Raw genomic sequence first — 20,138 nt, 5'->3', positions numbered from 1 at the left:
TGCAAGCATTGGTTTAGATGTCGATTGACTAAATTATACAAATTGTATAAATTTGTATAATTTGTGTTTTATTTACAAGATGTTTTTTTTAAACGATATGATATGTACGATGAATGCAAAGTTGGGTATCATTTAAATGGAGTGAAGTAAAGAAGATAAACCCACGAGGAAAATGCCAATAAAGAAAAACAAAGGTACGCATTGGTGGCTTGCATCTGATCGAACTGCTTGAGGAATCATACTCTAATGACAATTAATGCTTATATATATATATATATATATATATATAAAACTTACCTGTATAGCAATGTAGCACATCATGCCACTGACAATGCCAAATATAATGCCAAATAGGAATTGTTCTTGGAATTGATCTTTATTGTGAATCACTAGTAGCCCAATCATGGCACCCAATGGCTGTGATAGACCACCTAAGAATGATGCATAAGTAAAAGCAGAAAGGCGGGATCCTGTTGCATAAAACAAGGGCAATGCGATCAGAAAGCCTTCAATAAAGTTATGAATACTGATTGCAGCAGCTACACTAAGACCCAGTTGACTTGATGATTTGTTGGATATAAACATAATGAGACCCTCTTTGGACATGTCAGTAAGGTCAAATTTGTCAATCACATGACTTACCTGGGAATTTGTGAATGCAGATAGCAATAGCAGTTTGAACACCAATAAGGAAATAGTCGGCTCTCTCGGTTGAATGATCACTGTGAATAACCATACTACCATATCCTCGTTCCTCGTGATGATGGTGTTGATGAGAAAATAATGGTTTAGAGCTATCTGTGTTGGACAAAGAATCGCATGTATGAATAGCGTGAGGTGTACACCACTGAATAAAACGTGTTAGACAGACAGTGAAAATCACACCAATAAAAAAGCATAAAAACATGTAGAAATCAGAATTGAGTTTCTGCTGTGAGGCTGGCAATAGTGTATATAAGGAATTGAACACAAGAACTCCTCCTCCTAACGCCATAGAGGCTGAAAGAAAATGCTGGTTTTCTAGTATTTGTCTACCAAGAAATACGATACTGGCACCGGATATACAGGCTAATGAAGACACAAGCACCATAAGCCAGCCTTCTTCAATCATTATGTATTTTTTTTTTAATAAGATAAAAAAAGAAAAAGGGAAAAAGAAATGAAAAAAAACGACAGCTTTCTATTTCTTATTTCAAACAGCGTGATTGGATTAATTATTGTGAAACGTTTTGAGCAAGATTTATCTGATACAGCGGTTACGGGCTTGAATGACGGCTTAAAGGAATCCAAATAGCAAATTTAAGGTACCAAAATAGCACGAGAAATAGTCGATCGGTAAAAAGAAAAAGCCAAAGGATTTTATTATTTGAGCAACAACTGTTGCAATACTTTTTTTCTTGACTGACCGATTAAAGTTGTAGGCGAGAAAAACTATGTTCCTGAGCGACATGCTGTAAGAAGCTCAAAATCGATCGAAACTCTGCATGCAAGCTATCAAAAGCAAGGATAACTGAAGTTTTGGTAATCTATACACGATAAAATAAAGAAAAGCTATTATGAACCAAAATTCATTGCCCAACTCTTAGAAAGTAATATACATTTAATTGAATATGAAAGAATGCTTGCTAGATAAGAGGTTTAGCAATGGACCTCCTCCTTCTCATTTCATTTGCTATTTCAAGTAAAAAATGCTTACAGATAAAAGAGAAAGGCCAAGATTTGATTGAGCAAGCCGAAAATGTTCATAAAGTTGAGATCGTGGAAATCAACTTTTAGAGCCGGTAAAACCTAAATAACTTGACCCTTTCCGAACCGTACAAGAAACTCACGGAAGAGTAGCACTTCAAATCATTCGCCTGATTTTTCTCTTCTCGTCGTAACTACCTCTAATTCTCAGAATATTATGCAACCCTCTAGCTCTGAACAATTTTCGCTTCCACACTCTAGCTCATATCTTTGGTTTATATTAAATCACAAACTGACTTTTTTCTTGTGAATTTCGCTAATTGTAAATCCGCTGTTTCTTAACAGTCATTTGAGACCCTAAGCACTGAACATTTAATTTTTTTTCCCTTCCCCTTTCAACTCCTTTTTTCTCTCTCTTGTTTTTCTTTTCTTTTATACTCAAGATGGCACTTTTCGTTGCAAGAATTCCAAAAGATTTACACACAGTAGGCTATTTATGAGTTACTATATATGTATCTAAACATTGTTTACAGCGTGATCTTGAAGACACGTTTTCAAAGTTTGGCAAGATGACTCGTTTTGATATAAAACAAGGTTTGTTAAAATAGACTTTTTTTTTTTCTATTTGTGTATACTTATGTTAGGCATTCTATATAGGTTATGGATTTGTTGAATATGAAGACAAGCGTGATGCTGAAGATGCTATCAAAGCCGTAAGCACAAAGGGAGTACGTATATCATATATATATCTGTGATGGGGATATATATTCAACAGAATCTTTTGTAGGATCTTGTTGTAGAATGGGCTAAGAATGGTGGAAAAAGACCTGGAGATAATGAATGTTTTCACTGTGGAAAAAAAGGCAAGACTTAACCGCAGTAGCCCAAAAAATACCCCTTTAACATGGATTTTATATAGGTCATTGGGCTAGAGATTGTGCTGAAAACCGTCGTCATGGTGGACGTGATCGATCCCCTCGTCGTGACGGTGGACGCGGATATGATCGCGGCAGAAGGTATTATGAAGTCCAGTGTGTGTAAAAAGATTGTGCGCCTACACCTTTTCATATCTACACTTGATTGATTTAAACATTCAGTATCTGACCTATTTTTATTTATGTTCTCTTGATTGCTTTGTCTTTTGTTGTTGATTCAAGTAAGTCATTGTCTTTGCTGCATTTTTCTGATTTTTTGCTTTCTTAGTTTCAATTTCAAACAGAGACTATGATCATCGCCAAGGACGTGACAGATCCCCTCGCCGTCATGGTTACCGTGGTGAACGACGTGATTTAGATAGACGCGACAACGAGAGACGCGACAACGAGAGACGCGACAACGAGAGACGCGATTTGGATAGACGTGACGAGACATACCGTGATCGTGAGCACCGCCGTATGCCTAACAGAAATTAAGATGGTAATTCAAGAGCCAATCATGTGAAAGCTACCGGTGCTTCAATTTGAGCTATTATTTTCCCTTTTCTCTTGTTTCTCAACTTTTCCATTTTATTATGTTATAAGCCCCCTTTCTTTTGATATATATATATAAATACTTACAAAAAGAAGAAGAATTCATAATATTAGTTGATAGTAAATGGTATTAATGGTTCGATCCTTTAGGAGTCCAATGAACTTGTTCAAATGGCTCCCTTTTTCACTTTTGATTTTATTATCTCTGCTTGCAATTTATTGTGTCGAGAGCAAGCCTTCATTTCCAAATGACATGATTCTATACCAACAAAAGCGCAATATGCTTATAGAAGCTTCACAAAAGGACTCGAAAGACGGTAGTTCGACGCCTGCTCCTGCCGGCACTTTGATACCTACTAACCTCGTTCTTGTCTCGACACTCGACGGATCTATTCGTGGCATTGACCGTTTTCAAGGAGACGTTCACTGGACTTTGAAAGGTGGGCCTGGAAGCTCACTTATTAAAAGCAACTCGAATTTTGAGACACACAAGTTATACAGACCAGGTCCTACAACTGAACGACAAGACAGTGAAGATGAAGAAACCAATCCACTCTTTCTCGACACACTAAACGATATCATGACTGACAATGAAGATTCAGACGACGATTTCAACTTGCAAGAAAGTTGGGAAGACTCTGAAGTAGAAGACCCTGATATTTACTATATTATTGAGCCTCAAGAAGGAGGCGTTTTGTATCTTTATGGTGATGGTAGACCTCTAGAAAAGCTGCCCTTTTCAGTCAAGGAGATCGTAGATAATTCACCCTTCCGTACGCCCGATGGCACCACTTATATTGGAAGAAAAAACACCTTGATGATTGAAATAGACCCAAGAAATGGAAAAATTTTACAACAAATTGATTTGAATAAGGTCGATAATCAGTATAGAATGGCTACTACTCAGTCTCAGTATTCTGCCAGAACCATCTTTTTAGGCAGAAATGGTATGTAACGCTTTGATTTTCATTTTTGTTCTAACCTTTTTTTTTAAAATGTATACAGAGTACAAAGTTACTATTTATGACGACCATTACAAGAAATTATGGAATGTTACTTATAGTGAATATGTTCCCAACAAATTGGACTGGGACTTACCAGCCAGTACTGTTCCTTCTGACATTTACATTGCACCTGATGCCACGCGTGCTATTACAGGTATCAATGTACAAAACGGCAACTTGATGTGGACAAGAGATTTGCCTTACCCTGTTGTCAACGTATTTGATGTCTACCGTAGAGAAGATTATAGTTTTGCTTTAACTAAACAAGATCCTCCCAAGACATTATCCAAGGGAGATGTAGGTGATATGCTAAGCATGATTTTCCGTAAACATGAAATTGCCACTGCTTATGTGGGTGTACATGAAGGCAGTCTGTACGCACTTTCTACTAAAAACTATCCTCTTGTTCAAATCTCTCAATGGGCTTCCATGTACACAGGAAGACGTCCTGGTGACACCAGTCAATTGATCGAAGATGGTACCAATCATTCAAACAAGACCACTCACTCATTTGAATGGACTCAAAAACCACATGAAATGTGCTGTCATGGCTGTGAATACCATATCGACTGTATGATTGGACAGCATGTTGTTCAGTCCGTCATGGACGATATGGACGACGAAGACCACCCTCTGTATCACCATTCCAAACTCTATTTACCCCCTTCTACACCTACATCTACAGCCACTTCTTCAGGTGCTACAGGCACCGCACTTTCGTCATTGCCTCACTATACACATTTAGAAAATTTAGAAGACTATGTTGAACCTAAGAGTGGGTTCTTCCATGATGGTTTTGGCAAGTTTTGGAAGAGTTATATCCTTGTTTCGTCCGTCATTGTCTATGTCTACCGTGATCGTGTACAGACATTTTATCAAGTCAAGGTCCTTCCTCGCTGGAAACAAATGCTCAAAAAACGAGCCAAAGCGAAAAAGACAAAAGCTAGAATTGCTGCTGCTGCAAAAGCCGAGAAGGAGAAAATTAATCGAGAGCGTGCTGATTCGTTGACTTCTTTGGATAGTTTTGATGTAGATGGATACATCAAGGAAAGAATGGAAGAAAGCAAGCGTGAAAAAGAAGCTGCTGTTTTGGCTATTGTTGAACGACGTCTCAAAGAAGAAAGAGAACGAGAAAAGCAAGAAAGAGAAAAACAAGAAAAGGAACGAGAAAAAAAAGAAGAAGAAGAAAGATTGAAGCGAGCTGCACAACAACAATTGATTGTAAAGAAGCAATCCACTGGTTTGGATCTTGAAAGCTTTAAGCAATCAAAGTCTCGAGTACTGGAAATATCTGAAAATGTCTTGGGATATGGTAGTCATGGTACTGTTGTCTATAAAGGCTCATTTGATGGTCGCGCTGTTGCTGTTAAGAGGCTCTTGCTGGACTTTTATGATGTGGCATTGAAAGAAGTCAAATTACTACAAGAAAGTGACGATCATCCCAATGTTGTACGTTACTTTTATAAAGAAGAGTCTGACAGATTCTTGTATATCGCTCTTGAACTTTGTTTTGGTTCTCTTAATGACTACATGGAGCGTACACTATCTATACCCGAGATGCAACTCTGTGATGCAATGAATCCTGCCAACATTCTCTCTCAATTTACCTGTGGCCTTCAATACCTTCATTCTCTCAAAATTGTACACCGAGATATCAAGCCCCACAACATTCTACTGGCACCTAGCAAGAATCGATTTGTGAAAGATGCACCTCAAATGCGTGTACTCATTTCTGATTTTGGTCTTTGTAAGAAATTGGATGGTGAACAAAGCAGTTTCAATTATACAGCAGCTTCACCAGCAGGAACCTCCGGTTGGAGAGCACCTGAATTATTGGCGGGAGCACTGGCTGCTACTTCTTCTGACACCAGCTTTAGTAGCACTAGAGACTCTATATCAGATCCCAATACAATGGTGGGACATGTCAAGGCAACACGGGCCATTGATATTTTCTCAGCGGGCTGTGTATTCTACTATGTATTAAGTGGTGGTGATCATCCTTTCGGTAATCGATTCGGACGTGAAAATAACATTTTGAATGGTGATTTTGATCTAAGCAAGTTGGATTCTATGGGTGAAGATGGTGTTGAAGCCAAAGATTTAGTAGAAAGAATGATTTCAGCAAATCCCAAGTCAAGGTAACAACTAGAATGATCAAGACAATAATACTAAACTCAAATTATAGACCTAATGCAGATACTATTTTGTCCCATCCCTTCTTCTGGAGTACCTCAAAACGACTTACGTTCTTACAAGATGCTTCTGATCGTTTTGAAATTGAAGAGCGAGATCCTCCTTCTCCTCTTTTACAAGAGCTTGAATCAGATGCACCCAAAGTGATAGGTGTAGATTGGTACAAGCGTATTGACCGTGTTGTGGCCAATGATCTTGGAAAGTTTAGAAAATACGATGGAAAACGTGTCCGCGATTTACTTCGAGCTTTAAGAAACAAGGTAATACGCATAAAAAATACAGGAGAAACAGAATTGACATCAAACTATAGAAACATCATTGGCAAGATTTACCTGATGCAGTCAAGAAAGTCTATGGTGAACCACCTAACCAATTTTTATATTATTTTACTGCTCGATTCCCTCATTTACTTTTACATACCTACTATGTTGTTGCAAGCCAGCCTAGTTTGAAAAAAGAAGGCTCACTTGGACAATACTTCTGAAAATAACATGCATTTACCTCCCCCCCCCTCTTTTTTTTCTCATTCTGTATACTTTTTCTTCACTGTTAATAAAGTTTTTCTTTTTTTTTTCTTTTTATTCTACAACAGCATTACTGTGGATTTTGACAACATCATCTAAATTCTCCATATCTTCTAAACACTTTTCAACCAGTTCAATCGTTTCCTTGTCTTCAACTTGTACTGAACTTAAAGGAATATAAGTAGCTTCAATTTGCTGTACTTCGTATTGATGGTCCATTAAAGCTTTTGATACATTATTGAGCTCAGAAAACTCGCAAACAACTTCAACCAAGTTTTCTTCAGGGTCTTCTTCAATATCTTCAGCACCACAATCGATAGCATTGTCCATGATTTGTTCAAATGAGTGTCCAGATTCTCCAGCAGAAAATACTACTTTACCCTTCTTTTCAAACAAATAACCAACAGAAGTGACAGAACCGCTATACATGGGATGTTACTTAACTGCTTTATCTCACTTACTTACCCAACACGGTTTAACACTTCTTTCACTTCTTTGACTGTACGAGACTTTTTATCAGTCAATGCTTCACTATCTCAAAAACATGAGCATTAAAATATAAACCATACAAGACATACACAATCAAGGCAATGCCTCCAGGACCAACACATTCATATAAGACATTTTCAAGATCATCCTTGTTTTTATCATTGGCCTTTTTCAGTGCATTTTCAATATTATCTTTGGGCATGTTGGATGCTTTTGCTCTGTTTAAAATGGCTTGCAACTTATTATTTACATTGGGATCAGTACCGCCCGCTTTGTTCAAATGTTAGTATGGATTTGATTACATAATAAGCATATTTTATGACAGACCTCGAGCAGCGGATACGATTTCTAAAGCAATTTTAGAGAACATGATACTTTTTTTAGCATCTTTGGCGCCTTTTGTGTGCTTGACTTTGCTCCATTTATTATGGCCCTAAATCATGGAGAAAATATGTCAAAAAAAAAGTGTTTGATAAACAAGGTCATTACGGCAAAACGTTGTTGCTGTAAGCAAATGGCTGTTGGTTTATAAAGTGTTTGTGCTTTGATCGAATTCCCTAAGGTTGTCAAATTCAAAGTTGAGATTCGACGCAACATGGTAGATAGCAAAAGGGAAAGAAAAAGAGAAAGGGTTTTGTTACATGGGCGACAGCTTTTTTTTTTTTTTTTGATTAGCCAATTAAAATGTTAGGGTTCTTCAGGACATAGAATATGACCCTTCTTTTCTTTAGCTGATCAAAAGCGATTCACTTTAGCCAGAAATTTTCTTCATTGTTTAAAAGGACAAGAAAGGGATCATTTTGAACGAAAAAAATGCTAAGATCATCAAGCCAAAGATGTATTTCTGATAATATGCGATTGATATGTAATGTCTTCATATTTAAACTATAAGAAACACAATCGAGTTATGTAGGTTGTCTCGAGGAGCACTCGAAAGATAGACAATCTTTTATTGTTGCAGAGGTATAATGGGTATTTAAATGCAAGATCTACATTCGATGATTGTAAATATTTCTCTTCTTGGGCTTTTACAAATCAAGTCTACTAGAGATTTCGATACTTTATCTTCTGAAGAGTTGAATAGAGTAACCATTAAAAGGGAAACAAAATCATTTTTCTCTGATTTTTGGAGACTAGAAATTACCGTATGATACGCTATTTAGAGATGGTGCCTCTTTTTTACGCATATCAAGTTGACACACTTTAAATACAATGGACTTGCTTGAAATTCATCCACCATTCATCTATTAAAGTATAATGATGTTGTCTTTCATATGCTATGATGCCATTTCTTGCTTTTGTGCACACAAAATATGTTTGATAGTCTTTTCATGCTTTCTTTCTTTTTCTTTCTGTCAACTCAATCAAGATGTAATTCCACTTTGCAAGTGTTTGTAAGAGAAAAGAATAATACTCAAGCAGAGAGTAAGAAAAAGTAGACCGGAGTTTGAAAACAAACTTCTTTTGCATAACATTTATCATTTGGTCAATGTAAAGCTGTTCTTTTTGGCCTCAAAAGTGTTATTCATTGTAGTATAAAGTTCTTTTCTATACTATGCTGATCTAATAAAGTAGAGGAAAATACCTATTTGCTAAGCAATATCTACTACAAAGGGTCTCTTTTCTACCAATTATAGTGTACAATGAACTTTGGATGCATTTTTGAAGGCAATGCTCAAATCAAGTCAACCTTTTGGTCTTAGTAAACTCAATTTATTTTCATTAGAAGTACCTAGATATGGTCTTACCTAATTTTGGTTGGATCAGATTTTTTTTTGGTAAAATATTTTTATGTTTTTAGTTGCACATCACAGAGGGGTGTAACGTGGATAAGCTGAAAAAAAAAGAGTGCACAAAACTAGTCATTGAGAGACTCAGAAAAAGTTTACGAGCAAATAATGTTGGTGTAGTGAGATCAAAGTCTGACTAATAATGTCGGAAATGACCCACTCAGGGTTGAAGGGTTGATTGTCCAAGGCGAAACGCCAGTAAGCGGACCATAGTTGCCATTGGCAGACAGATAGAACCGTAAATAGATGACTGTCAGGCAGTAGGAAAGGAGGGCAGGTTGGATCAGACCTACATTGGGTCATTCCAAAAAAAGATTCTGATCGAGCTTTGTTTTTTTTTCATCTTCACGGACCTCCGTAGATCCCCCATAGATCAAAAACATAAATTTCACTTAACAGCCAAACCAATGGTGTCATTCGATTCCTGAGCTCGAGAAAACATGTCTTAAACAAGAAGACAGCCTTGTTAATAATCTAGTTGTCGAGTAATGGCGTATCAAAGACTGGCATGTTTAAGCTGTGTTTTGAGCAATTTCAAGCATTTTTGGTCTAAACGTCATATATAACTTGCCAACTATTGGCTTTCAGAAGATAGCTTATGCTATATAGAGTAGCAAGAAATGTCTAAAAGTGAAAATATGGTCGATTTATAGTGCGAATGTGGGGAAAATGTATCTAGGACATACAGAATGGATGTGTAGCGAAGAATAAGAAATGGAAGACAGCTCCAATTCTTCTTACCGCCACATCATAAATCGAGCTTTTCAGCAGAAATCACTATATTACCATTGGCTTCATCCTTTTTTGTGTCCTCAAGCTGAACGTTCTCTGATACAAGACTTTTTAGCAGCACATACCCGTGCTTTGCTTCAGACTGAACATCTGCTCTTGGGTCTGCTCTTTCCTCGTTCTCGGCTAGGCCAACTCAGGCAATTGTCAAGTAACATTGTCACGATGTGCTGCCAGACAATGGATGCTATTCATAGGAAACAGTACTCATACATGCCAAACCCTATCGAATGCCTTTTACTGCCATTACGCTCAATTGTTTTGCCATCTAACACTTTTGACTTGCCTCTCAAGCTACGTACAGTAGCAGTTTCCTATCTATATGAGTACCATCCACAGGGTCACTATTTGGCACCAATGCCAGTTTTTTTCTTTCCCTTGGATATCCGTCATAGTGTTAGAAAATACCTTCAAGCAGTGAATCAAAATGATTATCAACTGGAGCCATTCTTTGGTCAATGCATTGTTCGTACTTCATTAGACTTATACAATCCTGTGCATATTCCTGCAATCCAGCGGTCTCTTGGTTTCTTTTCTTTTGTGCGTATGTTGAAACTGCCTTTTGACAATGAAAATTTTGTTGCCCTCAAAAATGGTAGCTATACTTTCCGTAAGGCCATCTCACAAGCTGCCTTGTCTGATATCATTGCCCGGCAAGAAGTTTCTTCTGCTGCTTGGAAGTACTTTTGGCGCATACCTATCACAACATTGCAGAGAAATGTGATGTGTTGATTTCTGATTCACAAGATTCCCACTCGCTTGCTTCTATCCAAGGTTTTTCCTGCTCGCTTCCCTACTGCTGCCTGCATTTTGTGTGGTGATCAGGAGACTGTGTACCATTTCTTCTTTCGCTGTCCCCAAAAATCTCCGTTCTGGGATGCCTTGATCAGGGAATTTTTGTGGCCAGACACCTCTCTGGATCTAGTCTCTGATGCACTTGCATCTTTCAATTTTTCTCGGACTCGGGCTCAAACAAACTATCCTCTTTCAATAGCCATGGTAACCTTGATCAGCCTCTCTGAGATCTGGAAGGCCCATTGGACCCATACCATACAGAACCAACCATTCCATTATCTCTCTGTTCTTCACAGCACTCGCTATCAAATTAAGCGTATAGCTGCTGAAAATGACCTTTCATTTTGAGAGGTCTTTTCTCGCAATAGCTGCTCTTCTTTCCTTTTATATTTTTCTACTTTCGTACTATCGTACCAATTTTGTTTTTCTTTATATTTTCTTACAATAAATAATTGTCGAGCACCTCTTGTAGTGGGTCCCTCCCAAGATTATTAATACGTGTGGCAAATAAAATCATTAAAAAAAATCGAGCTTCTGCTTAGAACTACATAAAGACGCAGTTATTAGGCTTTGGTGTAGTCATAAAAGTTGTAGATATTTGCTTTCTGATTCTATCTATGCAAAGAACGTAGCAACTTTTGTGCCAAAATATTGAGCAAATAGGCAAAAGCATATGTGAGGTTTTTGCTTCTATCCCATTATTTTTATAGTACAACTGTCAAGCAAACACATTCACCAAAAACTAGAGTGTTTTGCACACATTTTGGGTATTTAAGCTTGTCAGTAGCTTAATTTTTTGTTATGTAGCATCAAATAGAAGACCGCAAGTTGTAAAAATGAGCTTTTTCCATGAGTACTACCCTTTAGTCGAAAGGCCATTTTGACCATTTTTTACAAGTCGTTTTTTTTTTTTGGATCCAAAGAGACTGTGTATGGTAAGTATTTAGAGTACTTATGGGTGTACAAACAGACTTTGCAGTGCCTTTATGTGTCGAAAAAAGAAGAAGATTTGCATGGATTATTGTCTTTTTTATTATTGAAGCACTTACTTGCCTCGATGCTCTGCTTCAGGGACAAGTAATACACTAGCAAGCTGTTTATTTAAATAGAATATCTTATTGAAAAGATTTGATTCATTAGGATGGTTAGTTTGAGTAAATTGAATGAACCAAATTCAAGTGATAGTGAGCTATTCGATAAACATTCAGGTGAGATTTATAGTTTAAGCATCCTCCTTCAAAATATATGAAGAAATGAATCAACCTCCCCCCTTAATATATATAAATTTGAATGGATGTGATGCTCAAACTAGGAGTGTCAGTCAAAGGAAAATTTTAAAAATACTCAGTAACAAAGAGAAATACACTTAATCTTAACATTGCAATCAAGGACTACTTGTTATCGAGACTAAATGAGCAAAGCTGTCTTTAATTAAAAAACTATAAGGTAGATCGAGCGAATTTATTCCAGTAGATATTTTACAAAGAAATACAAATATGGACTCACTTCACCTTACTACTGCAAGAGGAATATTCAGTACTTGTTATATTAATAGAGTTCATTACTATGCTTCAATTGAAAGCCATGGTTTGATACAGTCTTGATGTGACGACCTCAGATACTAAAAAGTCACATGAGCAAATAAAGTACTTTTGACTTGCACTTTTTTTCGTTTTCTTTTGTATATAGAATGACAGAAAGCAAGAAACGCACAGCATCACCGACGCTTGATAAGAAAACAAAAGTAAGAAGATTAGCGCCACCTCCTTCCATCACAGGCACAAAAGCATCACAAGCACGCGCAAAAGCCATCAATGCTCAATTACATAATAAACCTGACGGATCGACTGTCAAAAAGAGAAAAACAGCAGAAGCACCTACTTTATCAAGTTCATATCGTATGGCAGCAGCAGGACTTAAAGAAAGGCCTGCATGGGATCTTCGTGTATGTACCTGATTCGATCCCCATGTCGCTTACTTATTGGAAAATATAGGGAAAAGTAGCTGATATGACACAACTGATCGAAATGAACAATCAAAAGTGTAAGTACGACTCTATAGTTCTGCAAAAGACTGACATGCATACAGTGGATGAATTACGAAAGTTTAAACAAGAACTAGAGATTGCAAAAGACGAAAAGGAATCACAAGAAAAAGAAGCGATTCAAAAAGCAGCACAACTAAGAACAGAACTTCAGGTAACTTTTATTTGAGTCACCATATATGCCTATTGATGAATGGATTCAGGAAATGGAAAGAAGACATGTATCGAACATAGAAGACATTCATGCCAGTCAGCGTGTTGAATATCAAAAATTAGAAGACGATAGTCTGCATTTTTCTCGACGATTGACTACAATAGAAATAGAAGTAACAGATGCTCGCCGTAAACTAGAGAATGAGCTTGCTCAACTGGATCAAATCAGGCAAGAAAATGATATACTTAGGGTAGATTTCAATGCCAATGCCAAGCATGTTTCTCATTCTGCATAGGAATCAATCGAACGTACATCCAACCAATTTGAGAATGCAGAGAGTGAAAGTAGAGGATTAGACAAAGACATTAAATCATTAGAAAATTCACTTTTACAAAAGGAAGACGAAATACAAAAGAAAGAAAAGAGTACCAAGACCATTGATGTGTCTGTTGAAGAACTTCAAACAAAATTGACAGAAGCAGAAGCAGACAGAGAACGTATTTTAAATAAAATCAAAAACTTGGAAGTAAAGAAAAAAAGGTAAGAAAATAGACTGAAGCAAGGGTTCTTATTTTGTTCAAATACAGCAAGTCAAGATAAAGGGTTTTTCCCGTCTTTTTATGTATAAATCATTCATTCATCATTTTGTATTCAATAAAAAACATATCACTCCTCATGAAGAATGTGTCTTGTTACCTGCTTATGGTTACAAAGATCCAAAAGGTAGAATGAAGACAATGATCAGTTTGAGATTCAATAACACTGTATTCTAGATCCCTCAGTATGGATAGTGCGTATCAAAGGTTGGACTGGTTGCTTTCGACAGTCTACTACAAAGCAAAAAATACTCCAATACATCACTCAAAGAATAGCTGGTAAAGTGAAGTGCAACAAAATAGTGCAAGGCTTGTTTGAAGAACGATTTCAATACTTTTTAGCGAACGGCAAAAGCAATAGACAAGTGCATATCATGAATCATAGGCTAAGGTCAACCACAGCCGGTCTATTGTCTCATCAAATTCGCTTAAGCAATCAAGAAGAGGATCGTTTTGTCGAGGTTTTGAATGATACACATGTAGAACTGGTGAAGCCTGCTGGTATTTCTATTATCAGTGATATTGATGATACAATAAAGCAAACAGGTGTATCTTATGGAGCTAAAGCAATATTAAACTATACATTCTTCAATCCGACACAATGCATAGAGGGTATGGCAGACTTATACATGCAATGGGTAAGTACGGTCCTAGGTCATAACTCAACTTATACTCTTTCTAGTATCATGATGGTGCTTCATTTCATTATGTGTCCAACAGTCCTATTCAATTGACACATAACTTGACTAGGTTTATACAAGATCATCGTTTTCCACCAGGCAGTCTTCATTTAAAGCACCACCAGGGTGTTATGTCTCAATGGTTACAGGCAGCAGGTCAATCCAAAAAAGAATCTATTCAAACAATCTTGAAGGATTTCCCTCAACGGAAATTTATTCTAGTGGGAGATTCAAGCGAGATAGACTTGGATATCTATACTCAGATAGCCATGGATTTCCCTGATCAAATCCTAAAGATATATATAAGAAATGCCACATCTACACCTAGCATTGCATTTCATAGACAACTTTCGCCTGAATTTACCCAATTGTCCTTTTTTACTTGCAATAACTTGCATGGATATATGAAAGAAGAAATAGATCAAGAAATAGCGCAGCATGATGACAATCATCACAACACTGATGAGGAAATAGAATATAGACATGCTGCTGTCACAGATTTAGCAGGATTTGTCATTGAACCCTCATTAACAGGACACCTTGACCCTATCAAGACATTGAATCAAGAATCTCTCTCTCAAGACAAAGCAAACCGTCTTTCAAAAGCACAGAAATCCATACCTCATGTCAAGATTGTCTTTTTTAATCATCCAACAGAAATAACTTGATTGTTGCATTAAACACTGAATGAAACTCCTACCCAAGGCCTATTTTTTTTTTGCGGTTTTCTTTTCTTTTTTTTGTTTCTTTCTTTTATTTAACCATGTCTGCCCGTACTTTTTTAACTACTGGTAAAAAGATTGTAGCTATTGGCCGTAATTTTAGGTACATTAATCAAACCAATACATAGATTAACCAGACTTTTTTATTATTATTATTAGTGAACACGCAAAAGAACTCGGTAACGCTGTTCCCAAGTCCCCTTTCTTTTTCTTAAAGCCTACTTCTTCTTACTTGACCAATGGTGGTACTATTGAAATTCCTTCAGGTTGTGAAGTTCACCATGAAAGTAAGACAAATAAGCATATCATCTTTTTTCTCACGCTTTACATAGTTGAATTGGCTGTAGTTATGGGTAAAGAAACACGCGATTGTCCCGCTGCCAAAGTAATGGATCATGTTGCAGGTAAATTAGGTGGGATGCATTAGGTATACTAAATTCAATACCAGGTTATGCTTTAGCTATTGATTGTACAGCTAGAAATCTTCAGGTATAAATATGTATGTTTTATCTATACAAATCCTAAATAGCAAACAATAGAATGAAGCTAAAAAGAAGGGACTTCCTTGGAGTACTGCTAAAGGATTTGATACATTCTCTCCTATTAGGTAAGCACACACGTTAAATAACTAGGAATTAAGCCTTGCTTTAGTGACTTTATTCCTAAAGATGCCTTTTCTGATCTTTCCAACATTGATCTCTGGCTCAAAGTCAATGGTGAGTATCGTCAAAAGGGCAATACCAAGGACATGATTTTTGAGTAAGTAGCATGTTCTATATAGGCTTATGTTGATGGGTTTCAATAGTGTGCCTTCCTTGATTGAGTATGTTTCTTCTGTCATGAAATTAGAAGCAGGCGATGTTATTATGACAGGTACTCCTGCTGGTGTTGGACCTATTAAAGCAGGCGATGTTGTTACGGCTGGCATGAAGCCTGGAAATGCTCAAGAAGATATTGTCACTTTAAAGTTCGATGTAGCTGATAGACAAGGATTATTTAAAGCTTAAAATAAAGGGAATATATATTTAAATCTTTTTTCGAATCGAACCAGTACTACTTGTAGGTTGATGAATAATCACAGAAGGTAAGGGCTCAATCGTGGATTCATCTGTAATAAGACGAAGACGACGAGCTGTGGTTGAGAGTGAAAGGCGATCATCCAATAGACTAGGATGCATACTGCTATCACTGCCTACAGATTCAACCGTACGAAACTTGTCTGCTCCTTCCCAAGGGAAATTCAAAAACTCTTGTTCAAGTTGATCTGTGTCTACCAGATCCATCCAATAGTGTTCATTGGCATAGTGCCATGGCTGTTCTATTTCGACTTTGTTATAGCAGAGCGATAATCGCTGGGTATCATAATGAGAAGGTAGTTCCTTGATATTTACTTGGCCATTTAAAATATCTTGGTTACCAAGCCAAAGCCATAGGGCATAGTAAAACTGTTGCAATGCACCTATGTGAGGGCCTGCATCTGCCATGATCTTTTGCCCATAATACGTCTGCACATTGGCCACATAATCCCTTAGTTTGATCAAAAGATCTTGCTTTTTGTTGAAAAACAAAGCGCCCAAGGTGAACTTGGGATTCAGTGGTTGGTAATACAGACTAAAGAACATTTGGAAATACAGTGGCAAAAGTGGGTGATCCATAGGGACCACTAAAATATGCTGTAGCCATCGATAGATACTGAAATATTCTATGGGTTTCTTTGCATTCGATAGTGTTTGTTTGTATAGAGTTAAGATATCAGGTACTGTCTTTTTGTCTTCAGAAGAAGGTATCAAAACTTGCGTTATTTCATCACGAAATACACTTTCTGTCATTGTCTCCACAATAAGCACTTGAAAAGCAAACCAATGCATACAAGGTTCAACACCTGGTGCCTTGTTAAATGTATTTGCTTTCAAGTTAAGCATAGACCATTCACCAATCAACAGACTAACAAACGGGCTGTCAGTGACAAGCATCATATTCTTGATGAACCTTGTCAGCCGTGGGGAACCCGATGTGTTGTTCTGCAACTTAAGAGTCTCCATACGCTTATGTTCCTCAAGCAACATATGGTGTATCAATGGATGACGGTTCAAGACAAACGCTAGTTTACAGAGCATATCAACCATACTCACATACGCATTCTGCCACATCCAATCTGGTTTTCTAAACACAGTCTTGAGCCAAGAATGCATGGCTAAATCCACATAGGAAAACCCTTTACCACTCTCATCCAACAGATGACTGACAGAATCGATCAGATGGACTTGCCACATGTGCGAGCCCATCATGAAACCCACACCTGTCATCGTAGGTTGTTTGACCTTGTGGTGCTTTAGAAAAGATTGACTTGCCTTTGTCAACATGGGATCTGACTTGAAATGAACCAGATGTTTGAAAAAGTCAGGTAGACTTTCATCATTAAAGAAATCATCACCATGCATGTACACAAAAGAAGGGATGATTTCACTAAAGATCTGAATGACGGCTTCTGGTTTGCCTCGCTTAAGAATCGTTAACAACTTCATCCAGCCATCGTTGGATTCAAATCTTAGAAAATGACGGCTGGACACAGACAGTAAAAAGGAAACATAGACAATCAAGGCACTATGGGATGAAGACACGTGATTAAAGCTGTTGAGTACTGCTTTCAAAAAGGGCAATGTGATGGAGGTGTCAATATTTGTTGCTCGAGGTGAAATAGGGCAATCATACAGTTTGAGACGAATGGCAACAGACCAAGCCCATTGGATAAAGTCATTGGCCATACTACTGATATCTTTTGAGTTTTGTATTGTTGTAGGAGCATAAGCTGATTTGAGTAACTGATCGGCAATAGGTAGATAAGAAGAGACCATGTCCATAGCACCACTTTTGTTTTCAAGATTATCAGGTATCGGTTGGAATTTTTGGCAGGCATCTAATAAGATGAATGCGATTTCTTCGTGGGTTTGGTAAGGTAAGAATGGCATTTGACGCGGATGCCAAGGTTGTGATTTGGATAGTTGTGTGTCGATACCATGTCTGTAGCCATAATTCAATTGCTCAATGATGTATTTTGCAAGTTGAATCTGAGCTATCTGTTGTGTTGTCAATTGTGAACTGGAAGATGTAAAAGTCAATAGTTGATGTAATAATGTCAAATCGTCCTTTAGGATAACCCATTGATCCAGTTTGATAGAATGAAAGAGATAGAGTGCCATTCTTTCCATGACAGCCATATGCTGTACAGTCCAGCGAAACACAAGGGAAATCACAAAAGGATGGTGTCGACAGATTACACATAAATTATCGCGTACATCTCGATAGAATATTTCCCTTAATGTCTTGTCAATAAAAGCAACATGAAAGAGCGTAAAAGATAAAATGGTTATAATATGGGCTGAAAGGACACTTTCGGGATCATTGATGGTATTGACTTCATCTACGCCTGGGGGTATGCAGGTAACAATATTAGTTAGACAGCTTAGCATAAAAAATCCCTGGTTTTGATTATCATGCAATTCATATTGAAATCGAGCCAAGTTGGGTAATTGTTCATTCAAGACAGATTCAAGTGAGGTGGGTTGTGTTTTATCTTTGTTCTGTAGTAGATAGGTGGTGACTTGCCATAGTGCATCAATAGAAAGCGCTTTGTAAGGCATATTGGGCAAAAAGAACCAACCGTCTTTCTTTAGATCATGAAAACGATATACCATTTGACACAAAAAAGAGTCGATCTTGTCTTGACATGTCCAGCCTTTATCATGAACTGCATCTACCAACAACAAGGCCATCTGAATGACTGTCTGAGAAAGTCGCTTGACAAGACTCTTCATGGCTGTAAACCGGCATATAGCATTCATCAGTGAGTCAGTCATGTTTTGACTGTATTGAAACAACATGAAGGGGTCATCATCTGGTCCAATGGAGTCGAGTATTTTACTGTAATTATAATCGATTGCCAGCTGATCCAATACTCCCACAAAATCATCTTCTGTCCAATTCGACTCTTCATTCTCTTGTTTATTTAGGAAGACAATGTCCAATATATCCTTATAATTATCCGTATCAGTTACATCATGCACACTGAACTGAATGAGTGGAATAGCCCAGGAAGAAATATGGCAAGTAGTCTTTAGGAGTTGTAATACTTTTTTCTTTTCGTGGATTGAACATAGACGGAGATAAATGGTGATCAGTTTAGTCATCCATTGATGCAATTGAGACGAATAGTCGTCTTGTGTGTCTTCTTGATGTGCCAACTGACATGCTCGGTCAAATTTAAACAAGGTCGTTATTAACTTGAGCAAATGCTTTTTGTCGCTGATTCTCTTTTGATCATTGTTAAACAAGAGTTGATCGTTTTGTAGTTCAGTACGAGAAAATAAATTCCAAATTGTGTTGTCTATAAACAGATCCACAGCTAATTTGGATGCACTCATTTCTGCTTGGCGTTTATTGAGCAAGGAATTCACATCCAACCTCAGTTTACTGATAATCTGATTCAGTTTGTCTTCATTGTCGTGTTTGTCAGATAAATGATTGGCTATAGCCTGTTCAGAAGTGTCTACTTCTTTTGCTTTTGTGTTTATCTCGGATAGTTGTTCAAGGCTCTCTTTGTATTTAGATAAAAGTGCATCTAGTTCCTTGTCCATACTATGGATTCAATAAGAAATTATTATTTTCAACCTAAATTTACCTCGTCTATATTAACCAAATTCAATCGAAATCAGAAAGAAAAAGAAAAAAATGCCTTTTTTTTAATTGCGTCATGATCAAACATTCGAAATAAAAAAGCTCGATTTCCAAATCAAGGTAATAGAAGCCCAAAAACAGTGTCATAGCAACGTTTTGTCGACAGGAACGAAAAAAAAAAAAAAAAAAAAAAAAAAAAAAAAAAAGGCCTTCTTTTAAATCTCCCCTCCCTCCTTTTTTTTTTATACATCTCTTTCTCTCTTTTTTTTTCATTTTTTTTTTTACTTTTTACTTTTTTTTTTTTTTTTTATTTCAACAAGTAAAACAAAGGATAGTTTCATGTTTATAACTATACTTGATTATACCATTTAATATGCCTCACTTGACGACCTATTCCTTTAGCCTTGACAACTCAAAAGACACTTTATCAAGTGTTCTTTGCGACCGTATAAAGGCACATTACCCTCATTTACAGTCCGTCTTTTTGACTCGTAATAAATTTACATGTATCACTATTTCAGGAACTGCG

The 20,138-nt window shown here is 37.1% G+C and overlaps 9 protein-coding genes across 9 annotated transcripts; 5 read left to right on the top strand and 4 right to left on the bottom strand.

The window, feature by feature from the left end:
- Nucleotides 1–11: 11 nt before the first annotated feature.
- Nucleotides 12–1,220, bottom strand: B0P05DRAFT_547613 (Zinc/iron permease). The gene is made up of 3 exons (XM_051578909.1): nt 643–1,220; nt 298–596; nt 12–243 (listed from the first exon to the last, which is right to left on the bottom strand). Exons 1-3 carry the CDS (start codon nt 1,109–1,111, stop codon nt 133–135), a joined length of 879 nt encoding a protein of 292 aa, XP_051433556.1. The 5' UTR covers nt 1,112–1,220; the 3' UTR covers nt 12–132.
- On the bottom strand, nt 1,205–1,674 carry B0P05DRAFT_547611 (uncharacterized protein). Its single transcript, XM_051578908.1, has one exon. The coding sequence runs from the start codon at nt 1,448–1,450 to the stop codon at nt 1,277–1,279; it is 174 nt and encodes a 57-aa protein (XP_051433555.1). The 5' UTR covers nt 1,451–1,674; the 3' UTR covers nt 1,205–1,276.
- Nucleotides 1,675–2,062: 388 nt separating this feature from the next.
- Nucleotides 2,063–3,005, top strand: B0P05DRAFT_547610 (uncharacterized protein). Its single transcript, XM_051578907.1, has 6 exons — nt 2,063–2,171; nt 2,220–2,280; nt 2,344–2,414; nt 2,474–2,549; nt 2,606–2,842; nt 2,890–3,005. The coding sequence occupies exons 1-5, from the start codon at nt 2,130–2,132 to the stop codon at nt 2,725–2,727; spliced, it is 372 nt and encodes a 123-aa protein (XP_051433554.1). The 5' UTR covers nt 2,063–2,129; the 3' UTR covers nt 2,728–2,842; nt 2,890–3,005.
- Nucleotides 3,006–3,435: 430 nt separating this feature from the next.
- B0P05DRAFT_588497 (uncharacterized protein) lies at nt 3,436–6,836 on the top strand (the record flags this gene model as incomplete). The annotated part of the gene is made up of 4 exons (XM_051582665.1): nt 3,436–4,102; nt 4,161–6,297; nt 6,345–6,612; nt 6,663–6,836. 4 exons carry the CDS (start codon nt 3,436–3,438, stop codon nt 6,834–6,836), a joined length of 3,246 nt encoding a protein of 1,081 aa, XP_051433553.1.
- Nucleotides 6,837–6,899: 63 nt separating this feature from the next.
- B0P05DRAFT_547604 (transcriptional regulator TACO1-like protein) lies at nt 6,900–7,985 on the bottom strand. Its single transcript, XM_051578906.1, has 5 exons — nt 7,855–7,985; nt 7,693–7,798; nt 7,455–7,635; nt 7,342–7,407; nt 6,900–7,297 (listed from the first exon to the last, which is right to left on the bottom strand). The coding sequence occupies exons 1-5, from the start codon at nt 7,960–7,962 to the stop codon at nt 6,931–6,933; spliced, it is 828 nt and encodes a 275-aa protein (XP_051433552.1). The 5' UTR covers nt 7,963–7,985; the 3' UTR covers nt 6,900–6,930.
- A 4,341-nt stretch (nt 7,986–12,326) lies between these two features.
- Nucleotides 12,327–13,544, top strand: B0P05DRAFT_547596 (uncharacterized protein). Its single transcript, XM_051578905.1, has 6 exons — nt 12,327–12,684; nt 12,734–12,782; nt 12,828–12,937; nt 12,987–13,187; nt 13,233–13,477; nt 13,525–13,544. Exons 1-6 carry the CDS (start codon nt 12,430–12,432, stop codon nt 13,535–13,537), a joined length of 873 nt encoding a protein of 290 aa, XP_051433551.1. The 5' UTR covers nt 12,327–12,429; the 3' UTR covers nt 13,538–13,544.
- Nucleotides 13,512–15,060, top strand: B0P05DRAFT_153432 (uncharacterized protein). The gene is made up of 3 exons (XM_051573089.1): nt 13,512–13,660; nt 13,711–14,171; nt 14,216–15,060. Exons 1-3 carry the CDS (start codon nt 13,558–13,560, stop codon nt 14,879–14,881), a joined length of 1,230 nt encoding a protein of 409 aa, XP_051433550.1. The 5' UTR covers nt 13,512–13,557; the 3' UTR covers nt 14,882–15,060.
- B0P05DRAFT_472861 (uncharacterized protein) lies at nt 14,977–15,942 on the top strand (the record flags this gene model as incomplete). The annotated part of the gene is made up of 7 exons (XM_051574707.1): nt 14,977–15,015; nt 15,153–15,222; nt 15,268–15,339; nt 15,384–15,424; nt 15,475–15,542; nt 15,587–15,694; nt 15,741–15,942. The coding sequence occupies 7 exons, from the start codon at nt 14,977–14,979 to the stop codon at nt 15,940–15,942; spliced, it is 600 nt and encodes a 199-aa protein (XP_051433549.1).
- A 9-nt stretch (nt 15,943–15,951) lies between these two features.
- On the bottom strand, nt 15,952–19,665 carry B0P05DRAFT_153447 (uncharacterized protein). Its single transcript, XM_051573090.1, has 2 exons — nt 19,614–19,665; nt 15,952–19,570 (listed from the first exon to the last, which is right to left on the bottom strand). Exon 2 carries the CDS (start codon nt 19,567–19,569, stop codon nt 15,961–15,963), a length of 3,609 nt encoding a protein of 1,202 aa, XP_051433548.1. The 5' UTR covers nt 19,570; nt 19,614–19,665; the 3' UTR covers nt 15,952–15,960.
- Nucleotides 19,666–20,138: the final 473 nt, after the last annotated feature.

Source organism: Gilbertella persicaria (assembly GCF_025201335.1).
Source record: "Gilbertella persicaria strain CBS 190.32 chromosome Unknown B0P05scaffold_27, whole genome shotgun sequence".
Lineage (NCBI taxonomy): Eukaryota > Fungi > Mucoromycota > Mucoromycetes > Mucorales > Choanephoraceae > Gilbertella > Gilbertella persicaria.
This window is presented reverse-complemented; position numbering and strand designations above follow the sequence as displayed.